At 40.1% G+C, this 14606-nt stretch overlaps 1 protein-coding gene across 4 annotated transcripts in view; it reads right to left on the reverse strand.

Moving 5' to 3' along the window:
- LOC104116774 (ultraviolet-B receptor UVR8) overlaps positions 1–14606 on the reverse strand; it is a 53370-nt gene that overhangs the window by 619 nt on the left and 38145 nt on the right. For all 4 annotated transcript variants that reach the window (XM_070192091.1, XM_009627712.4, XM_009627714.4 and 1 more), the window contains exons 8-11: positions 14224–14295; positions 13972–14090; positions 495–580; positions 288–343 (exon numbers count right to left, since the gene is read on the reverse strand). In XM_070192091.1, coding sequence (XP_070048192.1) covers positions 288–343; positions 495–580; positions 13972–14090; positions 14224–14295 — 333 coding nt within the window. The remainder of the gene's footprint in view (positions 1–287; positions 344–494; positions 581–13971; positions 14091–14223; positions 14296–14606) is intronic.

Here is a 14606-nt window from a genome sequence, read left to right on the forward strand (position 1 = left end):
GACATGCAACTTGAAAGTCAAAAATACAAATATCGTTTTGGACATTTCTCCTAAGTGGAATCAAGTGATTTCACTAAAAATGGCATAACCTGGGAAATCATTTAGTTATGAAGTTGCATCGACCATATATCCGGGGTATAAACTTAACCCGATCATACTCTAACCAACCACCACCTGAAATAAATTTTGATGTGCCCATTGCACAAATGGATAATTTTTAATGGGACAACGCTGATGCTATTTTAGACCATTCAACAAAATAAAGCTTGCTTGAATGGAGAGCTTACATTTTCATTTGGAACAACAGCGTATCTCTCTGTAGGTGAAACCCAAGATTTTTCAGCTGAACAAAAGTTTTGAGAAAATATCAGATATACAGTATCATTTAATTTTGTGAAAGAAAAGATTATGAAGAAGTAACCAGAGAGAGAGAGAGAGAGAGAGAGAGAGAGAGAGAGAGAGAGAGAGATGGGGAAGGCGAAGCAGATGCAAACCAGCTGATGGGTCAAAAGTCGAAGACCCAATTTGTTGTCCACTTGATCCATCAACACTTAATGCTTCTATTATCCTCGGGACATTCCTTCACATCTCACGAACATCAGTAAGTTTAATTTTGGAAGTACCATAGCATGAAATTGTGTTAGTTCACTAAAGCAGAATGTTGAAAATAGAGAACAGATGTCATTATCCACGGCGCCACTTTAACCTATTAAAATATAGCACTACAGTTAATTCCTACCTGGAGATTACACTATTTAGATGATATGAGGGTGCAAAATTGTTTACATTGAGGACTTCATTATGTGAGTAATATTACAGATGATATGAGGGTGCCAAATTGTTTATATTGAGAACTTCATTATGTGATATTATTACAATGAAAATAAATAGTCATTCACTTAGGAAAACCATCCTAAAAGTTTGATGAGCCCTGCTACAACTAAACTTCTTGCAATATAGCAGGTGCACAATTTAGACAGAAAAGTTATTTATGTGATGACGCCAACCCTGAAATACAACTCAAGCTTTGCACAGCTCTGAGGAGATGAACTATGAAGCTAAAAATGAAAGGAAGAAAATACATGGTCTGGGTCATTTTTTCCAGACACTAATATATTTGTTGTACCTTCGTGGCTCTCAAAAACCACAAACCAGAATACATTTGAAGATACTTGACCAGAAACTACATTGTCGTAGTTAATTATTTCACAAGTAGGATTCAGCATTGACAATGGAAGTCAACTAAACAATGATTTAACGGAGTTTAAGACAAATGAATTCCCTAAGCATTAATAATGATGCAGTATATAATATTTAAACTGCAGGCAACATCTAATGCATAAGATTTTCTGAACTGCTGGAGACAACTAACATGAGAAGGCCACTACTACCCATTTTTTATAGGGCAAAGGTCCAAATATGCCCTTGTACTATACGAAATTGAGCACATTTGCCCTTCGTTAATACTTTAGCTCAAATATGCCCTTACCGTCACATAGTTGGTCCATATATGCCCTTAGAGTTACACAATTGGCCCATATATGCCCTTTTCGAAACGGAATTCACCCAAACTAATTAGCTCTTTCGTTAATTTTATTAAAATGTATTACAACACTATTTCCTTTTTATTAGTACTTTTTTTTTCTTTACCTTTCTCTTTTCTTTCTTCTTTTTTCTTTTCCTTTTTCTTTCTCCCTTATCCGTTTACGATGTCTTCTCCATTTTTGTCACCAATTTCACTTGACAAAACTCATGAATTCTACTTACTAAGAAAATTCTCCCATAAGGTAATCAAGTTCTAATTTCACTGGCCCTCTAAATAAACGAAATTAAATTGTTCCAAAAATTATGGTTTAAACTTTAAAATAATAAAAACATCTCAACCTTCTCAAAAGACCAAAATATTTAAATTGTTTCCGGAAAGATAATTTAATGATTAAAAGCCTAGAGTTCAAGTTGTAGTGTTATAAATTTGAGTTGTTAGTCTTTTTTCATCTTTTTTCAGCTGGACATTTTCTATTTTTTTTTATTAACTATGTAAATTAGGGGTATACATGGAACGTGTTGGTTCGATTTTTATCAAAAGCAAACCAAACCAATTATATCGGTTTGGATTGTTCGGTTTTGTTGGATTTTTCGGTACATAAATATTATTTCAATCTTACTTTGTTAAATTTTTTAGAATTAAATATATGTTCAGTAAAAATTAAAAAATTGACAAACATATGATCAATAAAAATATTTTTATGGGAGAATTTATTAATTGGAATTCATGAGTTTTGTCAAGTGAAATTGGTGACGAAAATGGAGAAGACATCAGTAATGGAGGAAATCGGATAAGGGAGAAAGAAAAAAGAAAAAAAAAAGAAAAGAAAAGACAAAAGAAGAAAGAAAAGAGAAATGTAGAGAAAAAAAAGTACTAATAAAAAGGAAATAGTGTTTGTAATACACTTTAATATAATTAACGAAAGAGCTAATTAGTTTGGGTGGATTCCGTTTCGAAAAGAGCATATATGGGCCAACTGTATAACTCTAACGGCATATATGGACCAACTATGTGACGGTAAGGGCATATTTGAGCTAAAGTATTAACGAAGGGCAAATGTGCTCAATTTCGTATAGTACAAAGGCATATTTGGACCTTTTTCGTTTTTTATATATCAGAGATACTGAATATCCGTAGTTGTATACCTGAACTTGACAGTTGTGTGCCAAAAAGAAAAAAAAAACGTATCCAACATGCACATATATCACAATAAACAAAAAGCCCACTGTTATTCTAAACCAACAGATGTCAAGCAAAGACCAAAATAAAGTCGTAAAATTTCAGTGATCAGTAACATTTGGAATACCGACCTTAATCCCCCTTTTTAAGAACGAATGTCAAACATTTCTTACACCAATTTCACATGAAAAGAGAGTCCAGGAAATACCATCATACCATCATCTGATGGATTTAATGAATGGACTACATAAATAATATATTTTTTTCCGTGCTTCCTCACATGATACCAGAGCAACTAGTGAGAAATCCCCGTTGTGCGGTAACCAGTGAGTCCGGGACAGTCACCGTGCCTTTTTTCCGGTGAATTTCAAGTTGTTTTTGCGTCACCTCTTCTCCGGTGTTTTTTATTATGAAAAGTAACACCACCAGCAGGTGCAGAATTCACAGGCGACCAAACCCTAGAAAACCACACCGGAAGAACCTTAGCCACGCGCTTGAAGAAGCTCTGACGCCGGCGGCGCGTCAGACCCACGCGCTGGCGTGTGACACTTGTTCCGGCCATTTTTTGAAAAAATTTCTTCAGGTTCAGGATTGCTCTCTGATAATGGATCAGATTGTACCAATATCAACCCCTTTTCTTCCATTTATTCATTCCAAGGCAAAAAAGGATTTTCTAAATCATAGAAATATAATGAAATATACAATCAACGAATATTTATCGAATTGGAAAAAGAGTCCGAAGAAATCGTTCGAGCCTCTTATTTTGATTTCTCAAACCGAGAGATCCATGAATCGGGATTGTAGCTTGGCAAGGAAATTTTGAGTCGTGGGTACAGGACCCTTTACATGTAAGACCTATTGCTCATGCAATTTGGACCCTCATTCTGGTCAGACAATTGTCTCGTCTAGTAATTTCGACCCTACCCATACTGTTTTCTTTTTATTCCGAGCACTTTGAGATTTTTCCCACGACTACACTGATTTTCTAGCAGCTACATTAGTTTTTCCAGCAATTACAGTGTTTCCTTTGTCTGTTTCAGCGAGTAACAGTTGATTCAATCTGTTATTTGGTGATTTTGCTAGGCCTCTCTTCAATCCAATGATGTCTTTGGGATTTGATTTTTTGCGTCTAAAAACACGGGCCCTAAAAGTTCCAGTGTTATGATTACCTCAGAACCTTTAATGGGAAATTCAAACTACTAAGTTTGGGCTTCGTTTGTCAAGTTGTGGTATAAAGGTCAAGGTGTTCAAGATCATTTAACCAAAAAGTCTAGCGAAAGAGATGAAAAGGCCAAAGCACTTTGAAAGAAGATCGATGCTCAGTTATGTAGTATCATGTGGCAATCTATTGATTCCAAGTTGATGCCCTTGTTTTGTCCATTCCATACATGTTATTTAGTTTGGGAAAAGGCTCGCACTTTATACACTAATGACATATCTCGTTTCTATGATGTGATATCGCGAATGACAAATTTAAAGAAACAAGAATTAGATATGTCTACTTACTTGGGACAAGTACAGGCAGTCATTGAGTAATTTGAGAAGTTGATGCTAGTTTCTGCTAGTGTTGAAAAGCAACAAGAGCAATGACAGAAGATGTTTCTAGTTCTTACCCTCGCTGGACATCCTAATGACCTTGATACATTAAGCGACCAAATTTTGGCTAGTCCGGTTGTCCCCACAGTTGATGAAATACTCTCAATTACTTCGCCTTGCTGCAGCGCCCAGTCATATAGTGATCTCATCACGGATAACTAACTCCTCTGTTCTCGGATCCCAGACAGTGGAAAATCGAGTACCTTAGACTATGGAGAATAGAGGAGGAGGAGGAGGTCATTTTTGAAGAACTCGACCAAAGTGTTCTCATTGTAACACGCTTGGGCACACTCGTGAGGTGTGTTACTCTTTGCATGGTCGACCACCTAGAAATGCTCATATTGCTCAGACTGAGACTGTAGGTAACCAGGGGGTTTCTTTATCTGAAGGGGAGTATAATGAGTTCCTTCAGTATCAAGCAACTAAGCAGACACCTCCACAAGTAGCCTCTATCACTAAGACTGATACTTCTGCGGTAGGTAATTCCTTTGCTTGTGTTTTCCAGTCTACTATTCTTGGACCATGGGTCATGGACTCGGGCGCCTCTGATCATATTTCTAGTAATAGGACACTTTTGTCAATATTGTTTATTCACAATCTCTTGCCAACGTTACTCTAGCTAATAGAGTCCAAACAAAAGCAAAGGGAGTTGGACAAGCTAATCTCATGTCCCCTGTCACTTTAGATTCTGTTCTTTATGTCCCTAATTGTCCTTTTAATCTCACATTTGTTAGTCGTTTGACTCGTGCCCTCCGTTGTGGTATATATTTTATTGATGATTCTTTTATTATGCAGGACCATTATACGGGACAGCCGATTGGCACAGGGCGTGAATCACAAGGCCTTTAATACCTTAACTCACGCAATCTCTCTACAATATGTCAAATGTCAAACTACAGATACTCCAGACCTAATTCACAGACGTTTACGACATCCAAATTTATCCAAGCTTCAGAAGATGGTGTCTAGTTTGACTAGCTTGTCTAAATTAGTTTGTGAGCTGTGTCAACTTGGGAAACATATTCGAGCTACATTTTCACGTAGTGTTGAGAATCGTGCAGAGTCTATTTTTCCTTTAGTTCAGTCTGATATATGGGGTCCTAAAAGAGTCAGTTCAACCTTAGGATTTCGTTATTTTGTTAGTTTCATTTATGATTACTCAAGATGTACTTGAATTTTCCTAATGAAAGATCGTTCTGAGCTATTCTCTATATTCCAAAGATTTTGTGCTGAAATTAAAACTCAGTTTGTTGTTTCTATTCGAACTTTTCGTAGTGATAATGCCTTAGAATATTTATCCTCTCAGTTTCAGTAGTTTATGTCTTCTCAAGGAATTATCCATCAGACATTTTGTCCGTATATTCCTCAACAAAATATGGTAGCAGAGAGAAAGAATAGGCACCTCATTGAAATTGCACGCGCACTTCTCATTCAATCCCATGTTCTATTGCGTTTTTGGGGCGATGCAGTTTATAACTTAGCCCCCGAAAAAGAAAAATTAGCTCCTCGTGCTCTCAAATGTGTCTTCCTTGGCTATTCTCGGGTTCAAAAAGGGTATCGTTGCTACTCACCTGATCTTCGTAGGTATCTTATGTCAGCCTATCTCACGTTCTTTGAGTCTCAACCTTACTTTACTTGGGATGAATGTACAACTCCCATTATGCTTTTGTATCATCTTTATCAATTGTTTCCATTCCTAAGTCTACAGGTGAGGCACTATCTCATCCCGGATGGCGACAGACAATGATTGATGAGATGTCTGCTTTACATGCGAGTGGTACTTGGGAGCTTGTTCCTCTTCCTTCAGATAAGCCTACTATCGGTTGTCGTTGGGTTTATGCAATCAAAGTTGGCCCGGATGGCCAAGTTAATCGGCTTAAAGCTCGTTTGATTGCAAAAGAATATACTCAGATATTTGGGCTTAATTATAGTGGTATTTTCTCTCCCGTGGCTAAAGTCGCATATGTTCGCCTTTTCCTGTGTATGGTTGTTGTTCGTCATTGGCCTCTTTATCAGTTGGACATTGAGAATGCTTCTCCACGGTGATCTTTGAGGATGAAGTTTATATGGAGCAACCACTTGGTTTTGCTGCTCAGGGAGAGTTTAGTGGTCTTGTATGTCGATTACGAAAGTCACTTTATGGTTTGAAACAATCTCCTCGAGCCTGGTTTGGCAAGTTCAGCACAGTTATTCAGGAGTTCGACATGACTCGTAGTGAAGCTAATCACTCAGTGTTCTATCGACATTCTGCTCCTAATCTGCGTATTTATCTGGTGGTTTATGTCTATGATATTGTTACTATTGGCAATGATTAAGATGGCATTGCTAGTCTGAAACAGCATCTCTTTCAACACTTTCAGACTAAGAATCTCGACAGATTGAAGTACTTTCTAGGTATTGAGGTCGCTCAGTCTAGTTCCTGTATTGTTATTTCACAAAGGAAGTATGCTTTAGACATTCTTGAGGAGTCAGGAATGATGGGCTGCATACCCGTTGACACTCCCATGGATCCGAATGCTAAGCTTATGCCAGGACGGGGGAGCCTCTTAGTGATCCTGCAAGATATAAGCAGCTGGTTGGCAAATTGAACTACCTCACGGGGACTAGACCTGATATTTCATTTCATGTGAGTGTTGTAAGTTAGTGTATGGACTCTCCCTGCAATAGTCAATGGGATGCAGTTGTTCACATTCTTCGGCATATAAAATCAGCTCCAGGCAAAGGACTACTATTCAAAAATCGAGGCCATGAGCATATTGTTGGATACACAGATGTTGATTGGACAGGGTCACCTTCTGATAGGCGTTCCACATCTGGATATTGTGTTTTAGTAGGAAGTAATTTGGTCTCTTGGAAAAGCAAGAAACAGAATGTAGTTGCTCCGCCTAGCGCAGAAGCAGAGTATCGAGCTATGGCTCTTGTAACATGTGAGCTAGTTTGGGTCAAACTGTTGCTCAAAGAATTAAAATTTGGAGAAATCAGTCGGATGGAACTTGTGTGTGATAATCAGGCTGCCCTTCATATTGCATCAAATCCAGTGTTCCATGAGAGGACCAAACACATTGTGTTTGACTGTCACTTCATCCGAGAGAAGATTCTCTCAAGAGATATTGTTACAAAGTTTGTGAAGTCAAATGATCAACTTGTAGATATTTTCACCAAGTCTCTTACTGGTCCTCGTATTAGTTATATATGTAACAAGCTCGATACATATAATTTATATACACCAGTTTGAGGAGGAGTGTTAGAATTAGTTCATGTATAGTGTCCCATATTGGTATAGAAGGCTTTAGGTATATGTAAATATTGTATATAAATAGGGCTATTGTAAAACACTTATCAATAATATATTTTTTCCCGTGCTTTCTCACAGTTTTCCCGAGCGAGAACTTCGTGACCCAGCATAGGCTCTTGGTTATGGATTTGGAGATTAAGAGGGAGAGGAAGAAAAGGGTTGCGCATGGTCAACCCAAAATCGAATGTGGAGTGTTGACTAAGGACAAAGCTCGGGAGTTAGGGGAAGCTAAGGGGTATGGGGGCTTGCTTGAGTAGTGGGGATGCTAGTAGCATGTGCACCAAGACAGCGAATTGTATCGGGGGGGTAGCTAAAGAGGTGGTAAGGGTCTCTAAGGGCTACTCTATGAGGCACAGAGGAGACTAGGTGGAATGGAAAGGTTCAAGGGAAAGTGAAGGTCAAGAAGGCGGCGTATTTGAAGTTGGTAGGGAGTAGAGACTAGGTGAAGATGAGGACGAGCAAAAAAGTTGTACAAGACGACTAAGAGGGGAGCGAAGCTAGCAGTCACGGCAGCAAAGACAGCGGCGTTAGGATGCTTGTATGAAGAACTTGAAGGCAAAGGCACGGACAAGAAGATGTACAATCTAGCAAAGGCGAGAGATGTAGGCCAGTGATCTGGACCAAATGAAGCACATCAAAGATGAGGATGGAAGAGGTGCATATTAGACGAAGATGACAGACGTATTTCCATAAGCTCTTAAATGAGGAGAGATAGGAACATTGTGCTGAGTGATCTGGAGCGCATCGAGAGTCGCCAAGATTTTGAGTACTGTAGACGTATTAGGGTTGGGGAGGTGGAGGAGGCTATGCGTAAGATGAGCAGGGGTTAGGGCGACCGAGCCCGATGAGATTCCGGTGGAGTTTTGGAAGAGCGCAGACAGGAAAGGCTTGGAAAGGCTCACCGGCCTGTTTAATATTATTTTTAAGACTTCCAAGATGCCCGAAGAATGGAAGTGGATTATGATGATCCCGCTGTACAAGAACAAGGGAGATATCAAAAACTGCAATAATTATAAGGGTATCAAGCTGCTAAGTCACACTATGAAAGTCTGGGAGAAGGTGGTGGAGATGAGGGTGCGGCGAAAAGTATTTGTACCTGAGAACCAGTTTGGTTTCATGCCGGGGTGATCTACCACAAAGCCATTCATCTCATCAGGAAGTTGGTGGAATAGTATAGGGAGAGAGAGAGGAATTGCATATGGTGTTTGTCAATCTGGAAAAAGCATACGACAAAGTCCCAAGAGAGGTTTTATGGAGGTGCTTGAAGGTGAGAGGTGTCTCTATAGCATTAATTAGGGTGATTAAGGATATGTAAGATGGAGTTAAGACCAAGGTTAAGGCATTAAATTGCCTCAAATGTTTGAATTACTAAAAGCTTATAAACTCGATTTATGTTACATTTTCCATCGTTATGCTCTCCTCTTTGAAATTTATTTCAACTCTTTGAAATTTATTTCAAATGTTTAAGCTTTCATGTGTTTGCAGTTATGGCTATCCGATGTTTTAAATACATTTCTATGACTTTCGAAAATCCATGGCAAGTGAATGAAATAAAAGAATGGAGATGATATTTAGCCATTTTTGCCAAAAATGAGAATGATGATGTATGTCCAAAAGGTACAATGAAAAAGAAAGGTTCTATGAAATGCTTTAAAGAAATATTTTTGGGAGTATTGTTATGTAACCGAGAAGGTATAGGTTGCAAAGACCTATACCCGAAACTACACGTGCCGGTGTAGGAAGGCAATTGGGGACAAGTCCCCTTCGCACTATGATGAGATTATGACCTTTAATTGGGATGAATGTATTGCTAGCAAAGTCATGTCGATCCACACGACATTGTGGTGAGACGGCTTAGCCGATCGGGTCGAGATCGGACGCCATGCAGCGCATATATTGGTTATATGTTCCTATGTCGATAACTAATGATCTCCCCACTAAAATGTTAATGTTTATTTGAAGGTTTTACTCATGTTACACTTTTTCCTTATGCTTTAACATGTCATTTCCATATTGATTTTCTACCTATTTCCATGTGTTCTCTCCTTATGTTGACATTCCATTTCATGGGGGTACTTAGCTTTACATACTAGTACTATTCCATATGTACTAACGTCCTTTTGGCCGGGGATACTGCATCTTTAATGGATGTAGATGATACCTCAGCAGGCGGCACAGATTCCCGAAAGGAGTATACCCTCTCTTCAGCTGGTTGTGGTGAGCTCTACTCTACACCGGGGTCCTCATGTTGTATTTTGGTCTTTTTGTATATTATTTTGGGTATAGCCAGGGCCCTGTCACGGGCACTTCCTTACTTTACTCATGACGGTTTAGAGGCTCTGTAGACACATTGTGGGTCATGTAAGTATGGGGGAAATTATAAATGTCGTTGCCATTATGCTTCCACTTAAAACCATTGGGTTGTAATATTTTGTCAACTACAATGGGTTCCTGAAGTAATGGAAATCAATGTTGCATATTTCTATATTCTCGGTAGATTATTACATATTATTTCTTCTTAAATCATTCATGGACAAGGGTAGATAGTAGGCACCAGGTAGACTTACTTGACTGGTTATCTCGGTTGAGCACCGGTCCTGCTCCCCGACGTGATATGAATAATGGTAGAGTAAGGTCGTGTCCTCGGGTGGGGCGGGAGGCAAGGGTGATAAGGGAGCCTCGAGGTTGAGAGTTGAGTCTTGGAACGTAGGGACTTTGACGAGGCAGTCTATAGAGTAAGTGAAAATCCTTCAGAAGAGGAAGATTAGTATAGCGTGTGTCCATGAGACTAGATGGGTGAGGTCTAAGACACGGAATGTAGACATGTATAAACTGTGGTACTCGGGAAGTGGGAAGGGTAAGAATGGTGTATGTATTTTGGCGGATAAGGAACTCAGGGAGCTAGTAGTATAGGTTAGAACGGTGAACAACACGCTGATGGCTATTAAGTTCGTTGTTGGAGGGCTGACTTTAAACGTTATTAGTGCCTACGCACCTCAGGTAGGATTGGACGAGAAGGTCAGAAGGCGTTTCTGGGATGATATGGACGAGTTTGTGTGTGGTATTCCGCTTACCGAGAAGCTTTTTTATAGGAGGTGACTTCAATGACCACATCGGGACGACTTCCAGGGTTATGACGATGTGTATGGAGGCTTCGGTTTTGGGGATAGAAACGAAGGTGGAACTTCGCTGTTGGATTTCACTAAAGCCTTTGATTTGGTGATAGCTAACTCGAATTTTCAGAAGGAGGAGCACTTGGTTACCTTCCAGAGTGCGGTGGCCAAGATTGACTACCTACTCCTTAGGAAGTGTGATAAAGGTCTTTGCACGGATTGCAAGGTTATCCCGAATGAGAATCTCTTGATCTAATATAGGCTCTTGGTAATGGACTTGAAGATAATGAGGAAGAGGGATAAGAGGGTTGTGTATGGTCAACCTAAAATCAAGTGGGGAGCCGTGACTAAGGACAAAGCTTGGGAGTTGGGGGAGAAGTTGGTGGCTATGGGGGCTTAGAGGAGTTGTGGGGACGCGAGCGGTATGTGGATCATGATAGCGAACTGCATTAGGGAAACTGCTAGAGAGGTGCTAGGAGTCTCAAAGGGTTACTCTGATGGATAAAAGAGGGACAGGTAGTGGAATGGAGAGGTGCAAGGAAAAGTAGAAGCCAAGAAAGTAGCGAATTTAAAGTCGGTGGAGAGCAAGGACGAGGAGGAGAAGAGGACGGATAGGGAGTGGTACAAGAAGGCCAAGAAAGAGGCGAAGTTGGCGGTTACAGCGGCTAAGACTGCAGCGTTTAGACGTCTGTATGAAGAAATTATGAAAAAAAATGAGGACAAGAAGCAGTTTAGGCTAGCCAAGGTGAGAGAAAGGAAGGCCCGTGACCTGGACCAAAGGAAATGCATCAAAGACGAGAAAAACAGAGTATTGATGGAAGAGGCACATACTAGACGTAGATGGTATACATACTTCTATAAACTCCTAAACGAAGAGGGGGATAGGGAGATTGTTGTAGATGATTTGGAGCACTTCGAGAGTCGTCGAGATTGTTGTTATTATAAGCGTATTAGTATTAAGGAGGTAGAAGGGGCTATGCGTAAGATGAGCAGGGGAAGAGCGACAGGGCCTAACGAAATCCCGATGGAACTTTGGAAGAGCGCAGGAAGGGCAGGCTTGGAATGAGTCACTCGGTTGTTTAACATCATTTTTAGGACGAAGAAGATGCCTGAAGAATGGAGATGGAGTACGATGATCTGTTGTACAAGAATAAGGGTGATATCCAAAAGTGCAAGTTCCTGAGCCACACTATGAAAATTGTGAGAGGGTGGTGGAAGCAAGGGTGAGGAGGAGTGTCTATTTTCGAAAACCAGTTCGGATTCATGCCGAGACGTTCGACTACGGAAGCCATTAACCTTGTAGGGAGGTTGGTGGAGCAGTATAGGGAGAGAAAGAGGGACTTGCATATGGTGTTCATTGATCTAGAGAAAGCTTGCAACAAAGCCCCAAGGGAGGTTCCATGGAGATGTTTAGAGGCCAAAGGTGTTCCTGTTGCTTGCACTAGGGTGATTAAGGACATGTATGATGGAGCTAAAACCCCGGTGAGGACAATGGGAGGACTCTGACCACTTTTCAATTGTAATGGGGTAGCACCAGGGGTCAGCTTTTAGCTAGTTTTTATTTGCCTTGGCGATGGACACACTGACCCGCCACATTCAATGGGAGGTGCCATGGTGTATGTTTTTTGCGAATGACATTGTATTGATTGACAAGACGCGAGGCAATGTTAACGTGAGACTGGAGGTTTGGAGACAGACCCTGGAGTCTAAAGGTTTCAAGTTGAATAGGACCAAGACAGAATACTTGGAGTGCAAGTTCAGTGACGAGACCAATGAAGCAGACATGGACGTGAGTCTTGATACACGAGTTATCCCTAAGATAGTTTCAAGTATCTTGGGTCTATTATCCAAGGAAACGGGAGATTGACGAGAATGTTACACATCGTATTGGAGCGGGGAGGGTGAAATGGAGGCTTGCATCAGATGTTTTATGCGAGAAGAATCTACCACCTAAACTTAAAGGTAAGTTCTACAAAGTAGTTGTTAGACCGACTATGTTGTATGGGGCAGAGTGTTGGCCAGTTAAGAATTCTCATATCAAGAAGATGAAAGTAGTAGAGATGAGAAGCAAATAAATAGCCCACTTGTTTCTCGAGAAGAGATGGGAAACATGCTCAATATCATTTGATTGAATAGTTGACCCATCCCCTTGTTGTTTGAAGAAACCCTCCATTTCAATTGATATTTTTTCACGAAAAGCAGACATGGGATAAGAAATCCAGTGTTTCACTAAGATTTAGAATAGCAGTCCTGAATTCAAGTTGATTCTATTTCGACTCTTCCTCAGAAAAAGACGATCAAACAATTCCCGATCATGGCCCTTGCGGATCGGATCATCCATATAATATATAAAAAGAAACTCCAGATATTTGAGATCTTTCTCGTTGAATAAGATCTCATATCCAACGACGGTTTCGTTAGATATCTTACAACTAGAATCCCTCTTTTTTCCGATCCAGTTCCTCCACCAACGCGAATCCCAGTTAGATTCAGGCATGCTACACTTTTTAGTTATTGGGAGAACCCAAGTACTCTCTTTTGAATTCAAGTTAAGATGGATGTAAAGGCATACCAGGATTGATAAAATTAGAAATGAAGTTATTCGTGCAAGGGTGGGAGCGGCCCCGATGGAGGACAAGATGCAGGAAGCGAGGCTTAGATGGTTTGGGCATGTGAAAAGGAGAAGCACATATGCTTCGGTAAGGAGGTGTGAGAGGTTCCCCTTGGTGGGTATGAGAAGAGGTAAAGGTAGGCCAAAGAAGTATTGGAGAAACGTGATCAGACAGGATATGGCATTACTTCAGCTTACTGAGGACATGACCCTTGATAGGAAGGTGTGGAGGTCGAGAATTTAGGTAGAAGGCTAGTAGGTAGTCGAGAGTGTTTCTTGCCATACCAGTAGTAGTGTTAGTTTTGTATTCTATTATTGTTAGATTTCTATTACTACATGTTCCTTTCATTTTGTTTTCTTATTATCTTATTGTTGTTACCGATTGTTGCTACTGCATTTTTTTCATCTTCCCTTGAGCCGAGGGTCTATCGGAAACAACCTCTCTACCTCCAAGGTAAGGGGTAAGGTCTGCGTACACACTACACTCCCCAGACCCACGTGTCAGATTATACTGGGTTGTTGTATGAGAAGCTGCTTTAAGGACCAAAAAAAGCATAGCATAGATCATTCAACTATAGATCTCAATGCTCTATTAACGAGTTTAAATACTCGATATGCTCGCGGTTATTACCTATCAACAGACTCCCCATGACCTAGCTGACCATTTGTACCTCTTCCCCAGGAAAAGACATTCTGTCTTTCTGTAACAGCAAGTGTGTGCCTCCAACCGCATGAGATCAGAATTACTTTCTGCCATTTTAAAAAAAGTAAAATGTCAAATGTTTTTTTTTTGTTTCTTCAAGACCTCTCAGGTAAGGCGATAATGACAGCACATAGATGACAAAGACTAGAGCGCATTTCTGCTGAACTTACAAAGCAGTACCTGATCATGTGGAAATTTCACTTGTACAGGTGAACAATGATCAACATTGTCACCAACACCAACTTGTCCAAACTGCTCATGAGGAAAAACAAGACACCAACTCAATAAGATAAACCTATGCGAAGTTCTATCTGATACTAAAAGGATGTTTGCATCAAGCAACAGGTGATTGAATGCCGCCTTACGCAAAGGATATGCATGATCAAGAAAAACTGAATTGAGGACCAAGTAAAATGATTATGAAGCATATAAACAGATTTTCTCATTTAAATCAAGTTGATTACCAGGTAACAAAATAGGCTGAGAATAGTAAAAGTATGTCGGCCACATCTAGCAATTATAAGTATAACAAGAATAGACAGAGTTGAACGTGAAATGGTGTC

This window comes from Nicotiana tomentosiformis, chromosome 12 (genome assembly GCF_000390325.3).
Source record: "Nicotiana tomentosiformis chromosome 12, ASM39032v3, whole genome shotgun sequence".
In the NCBI taxonomy this organism is placed as follows: Eukaryota; Viridiplantae; Streptophyta; class Magnoliopsida; order Solanales; family Solanaceae; genus Nicotiana; species Nicotiana tomentosiformis.